Source organism: Carassius auratus, unplaced genomic scaffold (assembly GCF_003368295.1).
Source record: "Carassius auratus strain Wakin unplaced genomic scaffold, ASM336829v1 scaf_tig00025657, whole genome shotgun sequence".
Taxonomy (NCBI): Eukaryota; Metazoa; Chordata; class Actinopteri; order Cypriniformes; family Cyprinidae; genus Carassius; species Carassius auratus.
The window spans coordinates 250,059-264,936 of record NW_020525443.1 but is presented as its reverse complement, the minus strand read 5'-3'; the positions used below and the strand labels follow the sequence as shown (position 1 = coordinate 264,936).

Below are 14,878 nucleotides of genomic sequence, written 5' to 3'. Positions count from 1 at the left end.
GTAAGTTGATTATATGTAACCAAACAGACGGTGAACATATGTTGCAATCAAACATGCAAAATTTGGTAGTTTTCTGTTGTTTGAGGGCAGGCATCATCTGAGGTTCTCCGAGGGGTTGGGATCATCACTTTTCAGGTGTTGGGTCATCTCAGATCTTTGTAAGGATTGGATCCAGAGTGAAGCTTGTGTAATTCCTAGTTACCTTGGGATGCTAGTATTGTGGGAGAAACAGAGAAGCAAATAGAGACAACATTATCATAGCTGATGTTCAAACTGAAGCAAAAATTATTTGTTCAACCAAAGCAAAAGCATGATAATGTGCATTTGATCAGATATAGAGTACAAGGTTATGAGATACATTATGTAAATGCTTGGCTAATTAGATGTGTTTTTAATCTAGATTTAAACAGAGAGAGCGTGTCTTAACCTCTGAACGTCATCAGGAAGGCTATTACAGTGTTTGGGATACAAATGAGAAAAAGCTCTAATTCTTTTAGTGGAATTTGCTATAGGGACTACCAAGAGTCCAGAGTTTTGCGATGGATTGTAGCATGATAGAAGACAAGTTAGGTGCAGGAGCTAAACTATCAAGGGCCTTAAAAGTTAGTAATATTTTGTAACTGATACGGAACTTAATATGTCTTACAAAAACTTTGAATGTGTCAACATTATCTATTCTCCCTCTTAGATACAGTCTATTAATTCATACCTAGCTTGACATTAATAATAATAAATACAAATAAATAATTGTGGGAGAAATATAAAGTAAGTTAATGAGTGAGGATGAGTCACACAAGACACATATAAAACCTTAGAAGCTATTACGGTTTTGACTCTGTCTCATAGACAATATTTTTTACATTGAGATAATGATATCTACCATATCTTTAATCCTAGCTCACCTTATTTGATTTAAAGCAAAGCTTCATTTGGCAGATTTATGAACCTTAATCACAAGTAGGTTTTCTAAATGTTTTAAGCTATTTATAAAGACATTTTCAAAATGTGGCCTTCAGAAGTTTAGACAAACCCGTACATGCACACACACAGAAAAATATGCACATTTGCATGTATTAAATCAGCCGAATAGACCTACATATTAAAATATAACATAAAACGCTTAAAACGATTTTGAAAAAAGCTAATTACTTATTTATGAAGTGAAAAAAAAAGATTTACAAAGCAAATTAATGGGAAAAAATGTTTTTTTATAAATAAATAAATAAATAAATATGCAAATGGCACGTTCCTTTTGATAGTTGCCCTCCTCTTTTCTTTCTCAGATGGTACAGTCCGTTTAAAGAGCCGCTCGGAGTCTCTCGTGCGTTGAACTCTCTCCACGAGAGCGCGAGGCAGAAAGAATCGTTTAGTGAGCACGCTGTTTTATTCTTCATACTCTTTACATACTCTGTCTCTCACTGTCTGTCTTTCTTTTTGACAACCACATCCGAACATTAGACAGTATGGGACTCTAAATGTCCTTTCTCGCCTTGTGGATTTTGGGGGATTTCTGCACTTATAAAATAGAGGACATAGACAGAATGGGATTTTAGTGTGTTTATGATGCAGCAGGCGATATGACTCGCTACGTGAGTTCCGTGGATTCTCCCCTTAGGCGAAGATCCGGAGAATGATGGACGAGAACAAGCAGCTCGCGCAGCGGATCGATGGGGCGATCCAGAGCGCGAAGCAGGAGGTCGCGAACCTGCGCGCGGAGCTGACAGCCACCGGCCACAGACTGGCGGAACTCGGCGAGCTGGAAGAACCGGGCGAACCGCAGGAGCACCAGCAGCAACAACAGAACCATCACGGTAAGAACCGCACCTGTGCGTCTGTGTGACCCCTCATATCGCTTACCTGTGTGACCTTCGAGTGAATGAATGGTAGAATAGATTCAAACTCTCACTCTTCCTCCGATTGATTCTAGTGGATTAGTAAGGTGACTTTTTGTTTTTCAGTTTGCCCAGCTGGTGTTTCAGGACTGTTTTTAGTGTTTTTGTGAGAATCAGAATATGTGTTAAGAAAATATAAGAAGATGGGTGTTAAGAAAAAGCGTTTATATTCATCAGCATGCTTTAGATCAGTATCAGAAATAAACTTTTTGTTATTGTAAGATATATTTCCTCTCACTGAAATGTTTTACCTTTTTGATGGCATTTTTTTTCTCAAAACAGTTAATTCAGTTAATTAAAGTGGTACAGTGCCAAAAAACAAAAAACAAACAAACCAAAAAAAACGTGTAGGTAATATTATGAAATGCTACATAACCAATAGCCTACCTAAAAATGAACTTCATTGCAAATCTAGCCCCATGTTGTGAATATCTCTAAATTTTTTCTCACTTTTAGATCTTTCTCCTGCTTAAATAAGACTATATCCACAAGATAAACTGTTTTACTGACAACCCAAGTAATATAATCGAGCACAGCTCGTGTTTCAGGAAATGGCCCTTCATTTTTTTCCATTAATGCTGTCAGACTAAGTGTACCACACTATAGAAAAGCTCTCCTGCTGTTCTGTGTGCTGCTGTAGCCACCATTGATTGATTGGTCAGTCTTGTGATTGTCTGTAAGCTGTGTGGTGTAGCTTGGGGTGGCTTCTGTTTGAATCTCTTGGGTGATCAGAGTGAGTCTGTGTTTCTGATCCACCTGCGCTCACTGGGTGGAGTAGACACCCTGGGCTGGTTTGGGTCATAACATTTAACAGATGCTTTTTATCCAAAGCAACTTACTGTATGCCAGAGCCACCCTGGGGTTGTGTGCCTTACTTAAGGGCACAATGATGAATCATGATTGTGATTTCCATAATTACATCCATAATGATGAACTAGATGTGCCCTGCAGTTACAGTGAAGCTTTGGTTCACCTTAGAAACATGCTGCCATCAATTTACACTTCTATTCTTAGATCATCACACAAGGTTAGTCTGTGTGTGTTTTTGATTAGCACAAATCCAACTTGCACTGTAAAAAAAATGCAGTAAAATCCTGTAAATTGATTAACTCTACGTTGCTGTAAAACTGTAAATGGTTTGATATCACTTATGTAAATTTACTGTAAAATTATGTCAAATTTGTGTTCGTGGGGGGGGGGGGGGGAGTTCTGTATATATTTTGGTTTATATTATGATGCAAAACAAGGAAATGTTAATTCCCAGTAGTCCATGCATGACACATCATATATGTTTATATTATATTTAAAGAGTAATTAAAATAGTTATAAGTTGTGAAATATACAGGCATCAATATGCTATACTGTAATACCAGAAACATTTTTTTACTGTGTTTTTTACACGGTATGTCTGGCAACCACAGCTGCTGTATTTTTGTTTAAATTTATGATTTTTATATTGATTTCTTAACTGTATATTTGACCCTTGTGTATGCCAAGAAATTATTTTATATCTGTTTATTTATTTTTTTGGTAAGCGGTCGTTTAACAAGTGGTATAATGCAAAGTCAGCCAGTAGTTATTGCAAAAAAAAAAACAACCTTCAGAATAAATATTACTGTATGTTTAATTTGTGATGATGCTGGCTAACTGTACATTATGCATTACATACATTGCTGTTATAAAATAACTTATAAAAGCATGTAAAAAGAACAGTAATCTTTCCCTTCCTCATCATTTCTCAGTAGAAATCCATCTCATAACTGCAGATGAATCCTGACACTCAGAGGACCACTGCGAGGCTCTTGCCCGCAGCTCTCTGATTTCATTCAGCACTTCATTGAGAACTCAGCAGATTGCGATCTTGTGTCTTTGTCCTACATCCAGTCCAGGAAAGGCACTTTTCGGCATTGAGTTTGGCTTGCCAAGTCACTTGATGCAATTTATTTATGTGTTCATTTATGCATTTGGCAGCCACTTTTATCCAAAAGCCGTTTAGAAAGAATTCAGGCTATATTTTTTATCATTACATGTATTCCCAGGGAACCAAACCTATGACCTTGACATTGCTAGCACCAGTTAAGCTACAGTATTTCAGCCTGGCGAAGCTGTTTTTATGTAAGCAGGGGCTTTGTTGTTGCATTTTGCCACATGTCAGAATGCAGGATGTGTGTATTGACAAAATAATGACTTATCAAGATGGAAAATCACACGGACACATGCACCCAGACATGAGCCTGTCGGTGTAAATGAGAACAGTGCTTATTTATCTCTTGGAAGAGAGAGTAGCAGTGCAGATGGCCCTACAAAGACCTGCTGCTAATGAATGAGACACTAAACGCATACAAATAAGCACGCGCGCTCACACAGTCTTGTCTGCTTGTAGTTAATTTCCCAATTACGGCATTGTATCTACATTAACTGTGTTTTTATGGGGTTTTATTTGCTTAAAGATGATGTTTATGTAGCGTTTCCACACTATAGCCAGAAGAGAATGGGTTTAAGTGCACTTGGCCATATATCTGGCTTATGTGATATTGATGTTTCTAAATTGCCTTAATTGCTTGGCTGTGTAATTGTTTTGATGTAACAGCTGTCAGCTGCCACGCACGTAAAAATCTATCTTTTTCTGTTTATGGGAATTACACTTGCTTATACATTTGAGAATGAGTTAATTAGTTATGATAAAGCACTAACCTAGTAATGGCGCTTCTTAGTAAATCTTGAGAGACAATGCCAACAGAAGGTTGGCTCCATACAGGTGAGCTTGTGTTCATCTTAGATTATGTCATAGGGGCTGTTCAAGTTCAAATTCCCGATCTATCTGTCTCTAGGCAGCAGAGTGGGTTGCTAGGCAATCTTCTCTAATTATGACATCACAAAGGGGGAGGACTGATAATGCAGCTAAAAGCTTTTCTCCTTTCTCTCTATATACGCTCAGACACACTCCGGCTGATCAATGCTTTTAGTTTATCCTACTGACATTAATGAGCTATTAAGCGGGTCATTAGCTCTTCAAATTTTGCTTATGTTGCGTTGTATAAAAGTGATTATATTTTCATAAAGGCGTTTGTCCATGTGCTTGTTTGTCGGTTATTAAAATGCTAAAGAATCCAGTTGTTTGTATCTCAGCAATAGACAGGTGCTATGTATATGTGTGAGCGCACTGAGATGGGAGCTGGCTGAAAGCAGTCCTGATCCTGATCCCTCAGATGTGTGAACTGCCTAATTTAAATTCAAGGCAAAGATGAAACATCTCGACATATATCCACATCAAGCCTCTGGATTGAAGCAGTCAAGAGCTCAGTTCACTCATTAAGACCATTTCCACGCTCGGATCAAAAGGAATCATCATAATTTAAGATGTAAGGCTTTAAATGGCACTAAAACAGCATTAAAGGTCAGGCTAAATCACCACCATCAAGTTATAGACAGTTCCGGGCTCAGTTTTAATCTAATATTTTTAGACACATGAGTAGGATGTGCTCTCGACTAATCCATACCTAATTCGCTCACTTTATTTGATCCTGCTCAAATTCCTGATGGTGCTGACGGATGTTTCACCTTGCCTATGATTCCGGCTCTTTTCTTGGAAATGATGGTAATTTAAAGTGAAGATGAAACGGAACTGTCAACAAATTTTTTCTTTCATTTTATAAGGTAAATCCAAGTAAACGGATTTTTGGAAAAGAAATGATGTAGCATGAAGACTGGTTGTATGCATCGGTTGCTGCTTGGGTTTTGAGATGTGGGCATTGCGCTCAAAATTGTAGGCAGATGAACGCAAGCTTGCAAAGGTGGGTTTTAAGTGGTCAAAATGATTAGAAAATAAAACGTATGAAGAGATGAATTGATCACAATAAATCATACATACATTTAGAAAATAGAAAGAGTGAAATTTCATTTCATTCTGACTTTAACCTTTATTCACTTAAATAATGCAGATTCATTTTTTTTAACCGATAATGGTGCTTTACCCTTCTTGTTGATGTTCACTTATTTTTGATGGCTCACTTATTTTCATGTCATAAAACAACGAAACATGCAGTCTGATTATAAGTGTTCTTAGTTATAACAATATGACTCGCTCTTTCTTTGCTTTGAAAAGTCTATTAAATAATCAGCTAAAAATTGGTCTTGTCCTCCTACTATTGACCATACTGTTGTTTTGTATTGCTTTTTGCTGTAGCTAGCTGTTTTGCCAGTCTTGATGCACAGGATAGTCATAGACCTTTGTGACGTTTCAGGCTGATTCATGATTTCAAAGGGCAGAATTGCTAGTGATGTCATAATTAGTGAAAAATTGGCCAGACATGAATCAACTTATATTTAGCCTTTTTTTTAGATAATTGATGTGTGTATATATGTATGTGTGTGTATATTTCAACAAAGATGTTTTTCAACATTGATAATAATGAGAAATGTTTGTAAATGAAACTTGTGAATCACGCACAATTATGATTTTCAGTTATCATAATTTTCATTATTATTATTATTAATAGTAAATAGATACTCTGCTCTCTAGACATGCTTGTTGCTGGTTTGATATGAAGGATTTTAAACGTATCCACAACTGCATTATAGAACACTTAGAATCTGTTGTTTTTAAAGATCAGTTTAGTGAAAGTCTGTCATGAGACCACAAATTGAGAAATGCTTTCTTTTTCTGCAGTGCACTCTGCCGTAGGCATCCATTGAGCAATAAGGATCTCAGACATGCGGGTCCACTACCTCATTTTTTTCCCTCCATCCTTTTCTTTTTCTCTTTCTCCTTCTGTTTTCTCCCTTCCTTATTTTCTGTCTTTTTTTTCTACTGGTACCCACGTGGATGCTGAACTGATGAATGCTGTAATCATAAATCTTTACTGCTGTGTTGGTGATATGTTTGGCTATCACTGTTCTGAAGGTGATCAGGTCACCTGACAGCTGCACGTCCTGCTGCTGCAGTGCCCCTGATTGAAGCTGTTTACTCGAGCGTTACAGTTTGTATGATCTCTGTATGAGTCACTTTGCATGAATGTGTGGCTGTATTTAAACATAATAAATCATCAATGTAGCCTACTGAAAATCTAAAAATAGCTTTTTCCACACCTGCCAAGGATAAATTAACCAGTCATTAATTAAATTTTTTTTTATGTGGCATTACATTAACAGATTTATTTATTTTATTTTTTGGTGAAAAATAAGAAGCTGTAAAAGTATGTATAATATATATGGCACGCCGCAATGCCCAGCCGTGTTCAGCGTGCAGGTTTCACTCTCCCCGTCACTGCGCGCTGTGATGCTCTGCTCAATATTCCGCCTTTATGAATGTGCGTTCCCGCTCGTGTGCCGATCATAGTCACTGGAAAAGCAAAGTCCGCTTAACACGCAGACCGGAAAATTCTTTGTTCCTGTCTGCAAAAGTGCTACTGTTCTATATCATGGCAACGCTGGTAAAATGACTAATAGCATAATAAAAAAATAATAATAGCTTTATAGGATTATACATTATTTGGATAATTAGTTTCAAAAAGTTATATTTGATTCTGTTGCATGGAACTGAATAAAAATTATATATTGATATTTAATATTAAGGTAATATGCAAGGGATAATTTACATCCAGCCAGTTGTTATCGCAGAATAACCCCCACGGAGGGGTCTTTTATCACCCTGAAGGGGGTTATTCTGTGATAACAATTAGCTGGATATATGTACATTATCCCGCTTATTACAGGGCTAATTGCCACATAAGTAAATAGTTAGACACAAAATATTGATTTGAGTTGAAATATTTTAACGGAAAGCTTCATGAACTCAGCTGTTGCGAGCATTCGACAAGTACAAACTAGATGGACATTGAAGGGAAATGGTACACAACATTTCACCACATAAATAATTAAGCCAATAAAAGATTTAAGACGAAAATGTTTAAAAATCTTACCAGTTTGTTAGTTACCTTATAATCCATTACAGCGTACAAAACAATCATAGCAAAATGGCACCAGCTGGGTTTGCATGAAATGAGAGAGCAAATCCGCAATACCAGGATGACACAATGAAATAATTGAACACCATTTTGAATCAAGTTTTGATATTTTATTAGCTAAACAAACACAAAGCTTCCACAAAGGAAAACTGTTCTTAGCAAGAGTACAACGCCGACTTAAATTACCCGGATGAGCCTGTGTTATCAGCTTTTACCAGTTGTTATCAAGGGTTAACATACCTCCGAATGTTGCGACTGACAAATCAGAATCAAGTATTCCACAGAGCTGTATAATAATAAATTTCCATTAGTTAGTGTTAGTTAATGTAGACCATTAACTAGCATGAACAATACATTTATTACAGTATTTATTCATCTTTCCTAATGTTAGTTAATGGGAATACAGTTGTTCACTGTTAGTTCATGTTAATTCAGTTGTCATCAACAAATCAATAACTGTTATTGATAACAAATAACTGTTGATTTAATAGTAAATGTTGAAATTAACATTAATGAAGATTTAAAGATTTTAACTAAGACATTGCCTTACTGTCATGTGTTACTAATATTAATATACATTTTATTGTGTTACTTTTAGTAAAACGTATGTTGTGTTTTTTTTTTTTTTTTATTCAGTAGGCATCATAAAAATTTAGCTAAATTAAAAAGTCTTACCGAATTACTTTGTATTATGTCATTAAATAATAAATAATCATTACAAAGCATTTTTGGTTTTCGGCCAAGTGCATTCAGAATTTTCAGTTTCGGTCCTGAATTTTCATTTCGGCACATCCCTAGATAGGTCACTGTAAATGTACCATAAACCCTTAACGTATCCAATAGTGTTAACAAATGTAAACATGAGATAAAAATGCATTTGGTGTGCCAGCATACCATTTTAGTTTGAGCTCTTTTATTGTGACTCTTTTACACTCACATCACAAGTGCAGTTCTGAACCAGGTGAGCTGCCGAGCAAGTTTACCTAAGCCATACATGTGTGATGCAAACATGTGATGCAAAATGTATTAGTATAATGTTTTAAAGTCTTAACTTAATTGAGAATTTGCACAGATGTGCCTGTAATCATAATGTGTTTAAAAATAAATAAGTTGTTTGTGCTTTACTGTCCACTATAGTGTTCATTTCAAATAGAAACAGCATTGAATTGTATGTATAGGTACTTTTATGGAGTTTAGCTAAAATGTAGCATATTTTACCAGTGTTTCTCTTTTGATTTAATTAAAGGAATTGATCCAAGAAAGGCAGACTAACAGTCTAACACTTCGAAATTTATTTGCAGCTCCTTTTTCCCTTGCATTCATTGCTTGTCGAGTGTTAATTTCGAATCCCTTATGCAGCACATCCATAAGCTGACTTCTCATTTATCACAGTTAAAGTATAACACATTTGGTTGAATCTCTGTAAAAGTGTGTGTGTGGAAGACTAGGGTGTAAAGGGGCAGTCTGCACAACCTTTGCACAGCATAGCTTTAAACTTCTCAATGAACTCACTTCACTCTTATGTCACACACACACTTCATAGAGTGTCATATTCCACCTGCTCTGTTAGTATGGAAGATCTAGAGGAGCTGAGAGGACAGTTTTGCCTCTCGCTCTCTCTCTCTCTCTTTCACTTCTGTAGGGCTACAAAACAGAGGAAAAAGTGAGTAGCTTCTTTGTCTGTTAGAAAGAGCAAATGGATTTGTTGTCATTCACACTGTGACCGTCACTAACCCATGGAGCATGTGAGTTTTACTCTTTGGTATGTAATGTTATCAGCCAAATTTGAATGTGCAGCCATATTTAAAGGTTTATCTGAATTGTGGTAGGGTTTCAGTTCATTTTTTTTTTACTTTGATGTAAAATAATGCAGTCGTGGTTCTTTTATAGTATGTAGCATAGTACTTTGGGTTACAGTTTTGAGCATCTGTGTGATTATATAAAGTTCTGAATATTACATTTGTGGATTATAAGTTTTAAAAAGTAGATGAATCATAAAGGGTTTTTTTATGTTTGAGTTGTGAGGGTGCAGTTTCTATGTGTTAGTGTTCGCCAGTGTTCACTATAATGTTAAACACAGATGTCGAGAGCGAGCTTATATCTGTTTACTGTTTGGCATCAGAACGACTGGATGGGGTTACCAGCCAGAAAGAGAGAGAAAGAGTGTGTGTGTGTATTTGCTATTTGCAGCACTCAAAGATGATATGCTTCTGAAATAAACCCTGTACCCTGCCTACCAATGAGGTTTGGGAGGTTACAGCTAGATGTCAAATTCTTGTGCATTTTGGATCACAGACATTATACTCTGCAGACTTTAATTCGAGCCCAACATCTTGTTTGATGTCCTGGACCAAAATCAATTGCCCAATATTTAGGCTGTTAAACCAGAGGTGTTTATCATTGCTGTGCCATCTGGAGATTATTTTACTGGGATTCATGATGGAAAAAGCTCTGCACATGTGCGCGTAATGATCAAGGAGAAGATTTGGGCTGGCAGAGTTGTGGCATTACAGCTAGGAGGTTAAAAAGGTTAAAGGCTTTATTAAAAGCACTGACAGTTTTCAAGGTGGTCTCTCTATACTTCAAAATCAGCAGCACATTCAAATTCAGCACATTGCAGCTTGATGAAGGCCTGGAGAGATGCCTGTGAGAGCAACATTGATCGCTTGTCATTCAGGGAATATACAAAGCCATCAGCACAGCTTCAGCTGATCGCTTTAAACAAATCTCTCTTTCAGTTTTATTAACTTGTTTGTGTCCCATGAACATCTCATTGAGTGCATGGGTTTAATTTGGCACTGCCAAGCTTTTTTTCTTTCTTATAATTTGCATTGATAATCTCTTAAATTCTGGAGTCTTGTAAGTGGTGCACTCAAATTTAACCGTAATGAATAATGTGATATTATGAACTGAATGGAATAGTGTCATGGTTTGTCATTTATTGTAGGTACTCAATTTCTGCTAAACCCCATTCTGAGACCAAACTTATTTCATTCAAGTGCCTCTTAAATTTTAAGACTTTGTTTTTGTTTTTGTTTTGAACAAGCAAATACAACAAGCAAATGTTTATTTATTTATTTATTTTAACATTTAAAAATTTGTGCATTTGCTTGGAAAAAAGTAGGAGCTCCGGGTTTCTACATTTGTAATTCACTGTAAATGTAAACTGTAAATGGTTTAACATTGCATTATGTAAGTTCACTATAAAATACTGACAAATGTATGGGTTTTGTATTTAAAAACTGTACAATTTATGGTCAAAACAGGGCAAAAGGGCATTCTCAGAAGTCCCGGCATGATGCAAAACATTTTATTTTATATGAATATGCCAAACAAAAATTTTCTTCAGTAATGTACATTAGGGTGTTTTGTGATATATATTGCGTTATTTTAGTGCCATGTGTTGGTGTTTAGTCTTTAGCCCTGTTCAGACGGTCTTTTTTCCCCTCATTTGGACATCTGTAAAAAGAAACTTGCAGTGAGAAAACTCGTGGATTCAAATGGCTATTTTTAAACACCGTTGAAGTAAGTTCTGTGATCCTACGAATCTGGGAATGCGCTGCTCACATGGCCAGTTACATGATTGTTTGATGAAAAAACATTATTTTATACAAATTTATTCTTATTTTTGTGTTAAATGTATTACAAATAATACTTGTGTAAAATGTATTCTTATTATTCCAAGCATATTTAATTTCCTTTTAAAAAATAGGAAAATAGACGTGATATAGTATATGTTATGTATATTACTGTATATAAAACACATTTTTAAATGTATTGCATACCTCCTGCTCCCATAATAAAGACCCATTTCCAATATTTACATGATTTTCTTCTCTTTCTGCTCCCATTCAATGTAGTGGAGCAGTTATGAAATATTGTTCTTATAAATACTTGACAAATTTTCAGAAATAAATATGCATACAAATTACAGTGAATTACCACAGTTACCTTATGGTGTTTGGCAGTGATTTAAACGTTGAATTCTGAAAATATTTCTTCTTGTAAACTCAAAGATGTGGATTCAGACTGCAATTAAATAACCACACAACCTTGGTGTTCGTCAAAAAACGGTAGCTAATTCGGCTCAGCTGGGGATTTTTAGGTGGGTGGTGAGAGATAAACACAGACATTCTGGATTCAGGCGGCAATACAATCACATACTTCCCCCAGTAAATGCCTGAAAATAACTTGCGTCCCCATGAGAAGCAGTTACTATCCAAATAGGGCTTTTGTGTCTATTACCCTGTCCACCATATAAGAGTTATGTTTAGGCCAATTACAGTGACCTCAAATTCATGATATTACAGCATGTATTTGGTGGTTATTAGTACATTTTTTGTTAAAAAGCACATTTTAGTAGTTCAAATAGACAGATATGTAAACATAAACATTTGTATATGATGTTGGTAAAATATACATAAACCTACATTATATACATTAACAACAATCCCTGAAACCCTGTCATCATTTTGATTATGGTAAATTTCTATAAAACTCAGTTGCTGGTCTTTTCCCCAAAATAAATTTAACAGGACATTGTTATTATTTTTAAAATTGTGTATCAGTTTCTGTTTCAGTTACTTTTTAACCTGGAAAAGTGTTTTGCCCCACTAGTGTCTCCTAATTTCAAATGTAGGCCCCTCTGATGACCTTCTGCCTGAAACGGGTGTAAGAGTTTTGGGTGCTGTTACCTTGGCATTAGTTGCTTAGCAACCCCTGGTCATGTCCTGGCTCGGCTCCAGACGTTCTGTCAGAGAGACGGAGGAGTTCTGACCCCTGAACCAGACATTTCTAACTTCATATCCTCACAGAGCACACAAAAGCAATGTCATATCTGGTTGGTGAACCGATTGTATTTAATCTCTCTCTAGTCTTATCCCAATCGGTTCCATGATTTACAGTGTGAACTCATCTGCTTTAAAAGATGTCTCTTCAAGGATTTACAACAACATCAGGAGCAAAATGGTTCGAATTCTGTATTTAAAATGCCTCAGCTGTGTTAGAAGTTTTGACGAAGACATTTTCCTTCTGCTGCATTTTGTTCTTCGTTAGAAATGTCATTCCTCCCCCTCACTCCCTTTTATCTTGTTTTTGTCTCTCTGTCTGGGAAACAACACATTTCATCTATTCAACTTCGATCTGTTAAACTCTGCATGCAAGAGAGACCCAGAGACAGGACACATTTTTCACTCGAATTGCATTGCTGAGAACTTAATTTGTACCAAAAACATTGCATTAAATTAGAAAAAGAAGCTTTTTTTCCTCTGGTGGTCTCAGACTTTGACTCCACTTGGTCTGCTGTAATGTTTCTACAGCTAAAGGCTTTTGAGAAACCCTGAAAAGAGAATGATGAAAAAAGAAAAACTAGACATCTTAGCACTTAGCATTTTAGTGATTTTATGTCGCTCACAATCACAAAATCAATATATTTCAAGTTCATGTGTATATGTGTGTAAGTGTTTTAAGTAGGATCTTGTCACGCTCATCTGAAGGATGTTGATCGGTGGCACATCATGCTGAACAGGTTTTCCGTCGGTGCTGAAATAAGATTGAATGATGGGTGATCAGAGGAAACGAGTGAAAACATCTTCAGAGAGAGAGAGAAGAAAGAGAATAAAGCCGGTGATTTAGTTTTATAAGATTACGCTCACTTTAATTAGGTAAAGAAGCTTTCTAAGCATTGGAATCTATCCTGAAGGCGTTATAAGAAGCATCCAGTGGCTGAGCCTCTATTCTGCCATTGATTTGTGTGTTAAATGCTTCCAGTTCCTTCTGCAGTGAGTGGTGTGATATTTCAGCCGGATCAGAGGTGAGATCTACTGCTTCTGCTGCTGCTATCAGAGGTCATTCAAGCTGAACTCCAGACATTTATTTTGATCAAATGTGAATTTCCAACCATATGGAGCGATCGTAATAAAACCAGAATGTGAATCCTGCTCAAGCACACAATGTTCATAAATTCTAACAGTATGTGTCTGTGTGTTTCTCTTTCAGATGCACCGGTGCAAAGACAGAAAGCTTTGACAGAGCTTGGTCAAAAATGTGACGTTGTTCTTCAGGAGACATCCTTAGATAAAGGTAAGAATACTGTACATGCTGAAAAGCATGTAAGGAAGTCCAGATAAGCACAAATACCATGAAATGCACCACTGACTAGTGGAATGAAAATATGTGTGTGTGTGTGTCTGTGTGTCTCTGTGCATATGTCAGATTGAAAATCAGAGTGATCTATGAGGTTTCGCCTGAGAGATAGAGAGTGGAGAATTTTCCTGAGCTGAGCTGGAAGAACACACACACACACACAACATCAGGCTGCATATTTAAAGGGACAGAGTTTTTTTGCAAAATGATAAGCTTCAATCTGATTGCTTGGCTTTGTCTGGGAATTGGGATACACATTTTTTACAATACTGTTCAGTTATAATTTTATCTTTCGAACAAGGCTGCATTTGTTTGAATAAAAGAACAGTAAAAACAGTAATATTGTGAAATATTATTTTGATTTAAAATAACTGTTCTATTTTAATATATTTTAAAATGTAATTTATTCCCGTAATGATGAAGCTGATTATTCAGCAGCCATTATTTCTGTCTTCAGTGATTCTTCAGAAATCATTCTAATATCTAATCATTCTAATTATCATGTTTGAAAAAGAGTAAAAAAATACAAAATTCTTTAAAATAAAAAACAACTCTCAGACTTTTGAAAGGTAGTGCATAATTACTAGGAAAACTTACCTGTTACCTCTACGTAGCAACGTGCACTTCTGCAGAAGAACCGGTTACTGGAATTGTGAGCTATGAGATTTTCTAGTAATTTCATCAGTCTACACAACTTTTATGAGAACTGCTGTGGATTTGCCTGTTGTTGTTTTTTCCTTGGAAGCTTGTTTTTTGTTGTTGTTGTTGTTATTGTTTTGTTTTTTGAAGGGGTTGGAGGGACTTTGCCTTTATTTTTGCATGACAGTGGAAAGTACATGACATGACCCAGATTGAACCTGATTCCCTGTGAACCGA

General features: G+C 36.2%; 1 protein-coding gene across 2 annotated transcripts in view; it reads left to right on the top strand.

The window, feature by feature from the left end:
* The first annotated feature begins 1,293 nt into the window (after window positions 1-1,293).
* LOC113078392 (kazrin-A-like) overlaps window positions 1,294-14,878 on the top strand; it is a 34,312-nt gene continuing 20,727 nt past the window's right edge. The window contains exons 1-2 of one of the 2 annotated variants that reach the window (XM_026250723.1): window positions 1,294-1,811; window positions 13,856-13,939. In XM_026250723.1, the coding sequence (XP_026106508.1) occupies window positions 1,631-1,811; window positions 13,856-13,939 (265 nt within the window). In that variant the 5' untranslated portion in view covers window positions 1,294-1,630. The remainder of the gene's footprint in view (window positions 1,812-13,855; window positions 13,940-14,878) is intronic. The other variant, XM_026250722.1, reaches the window with a different exon arrangement.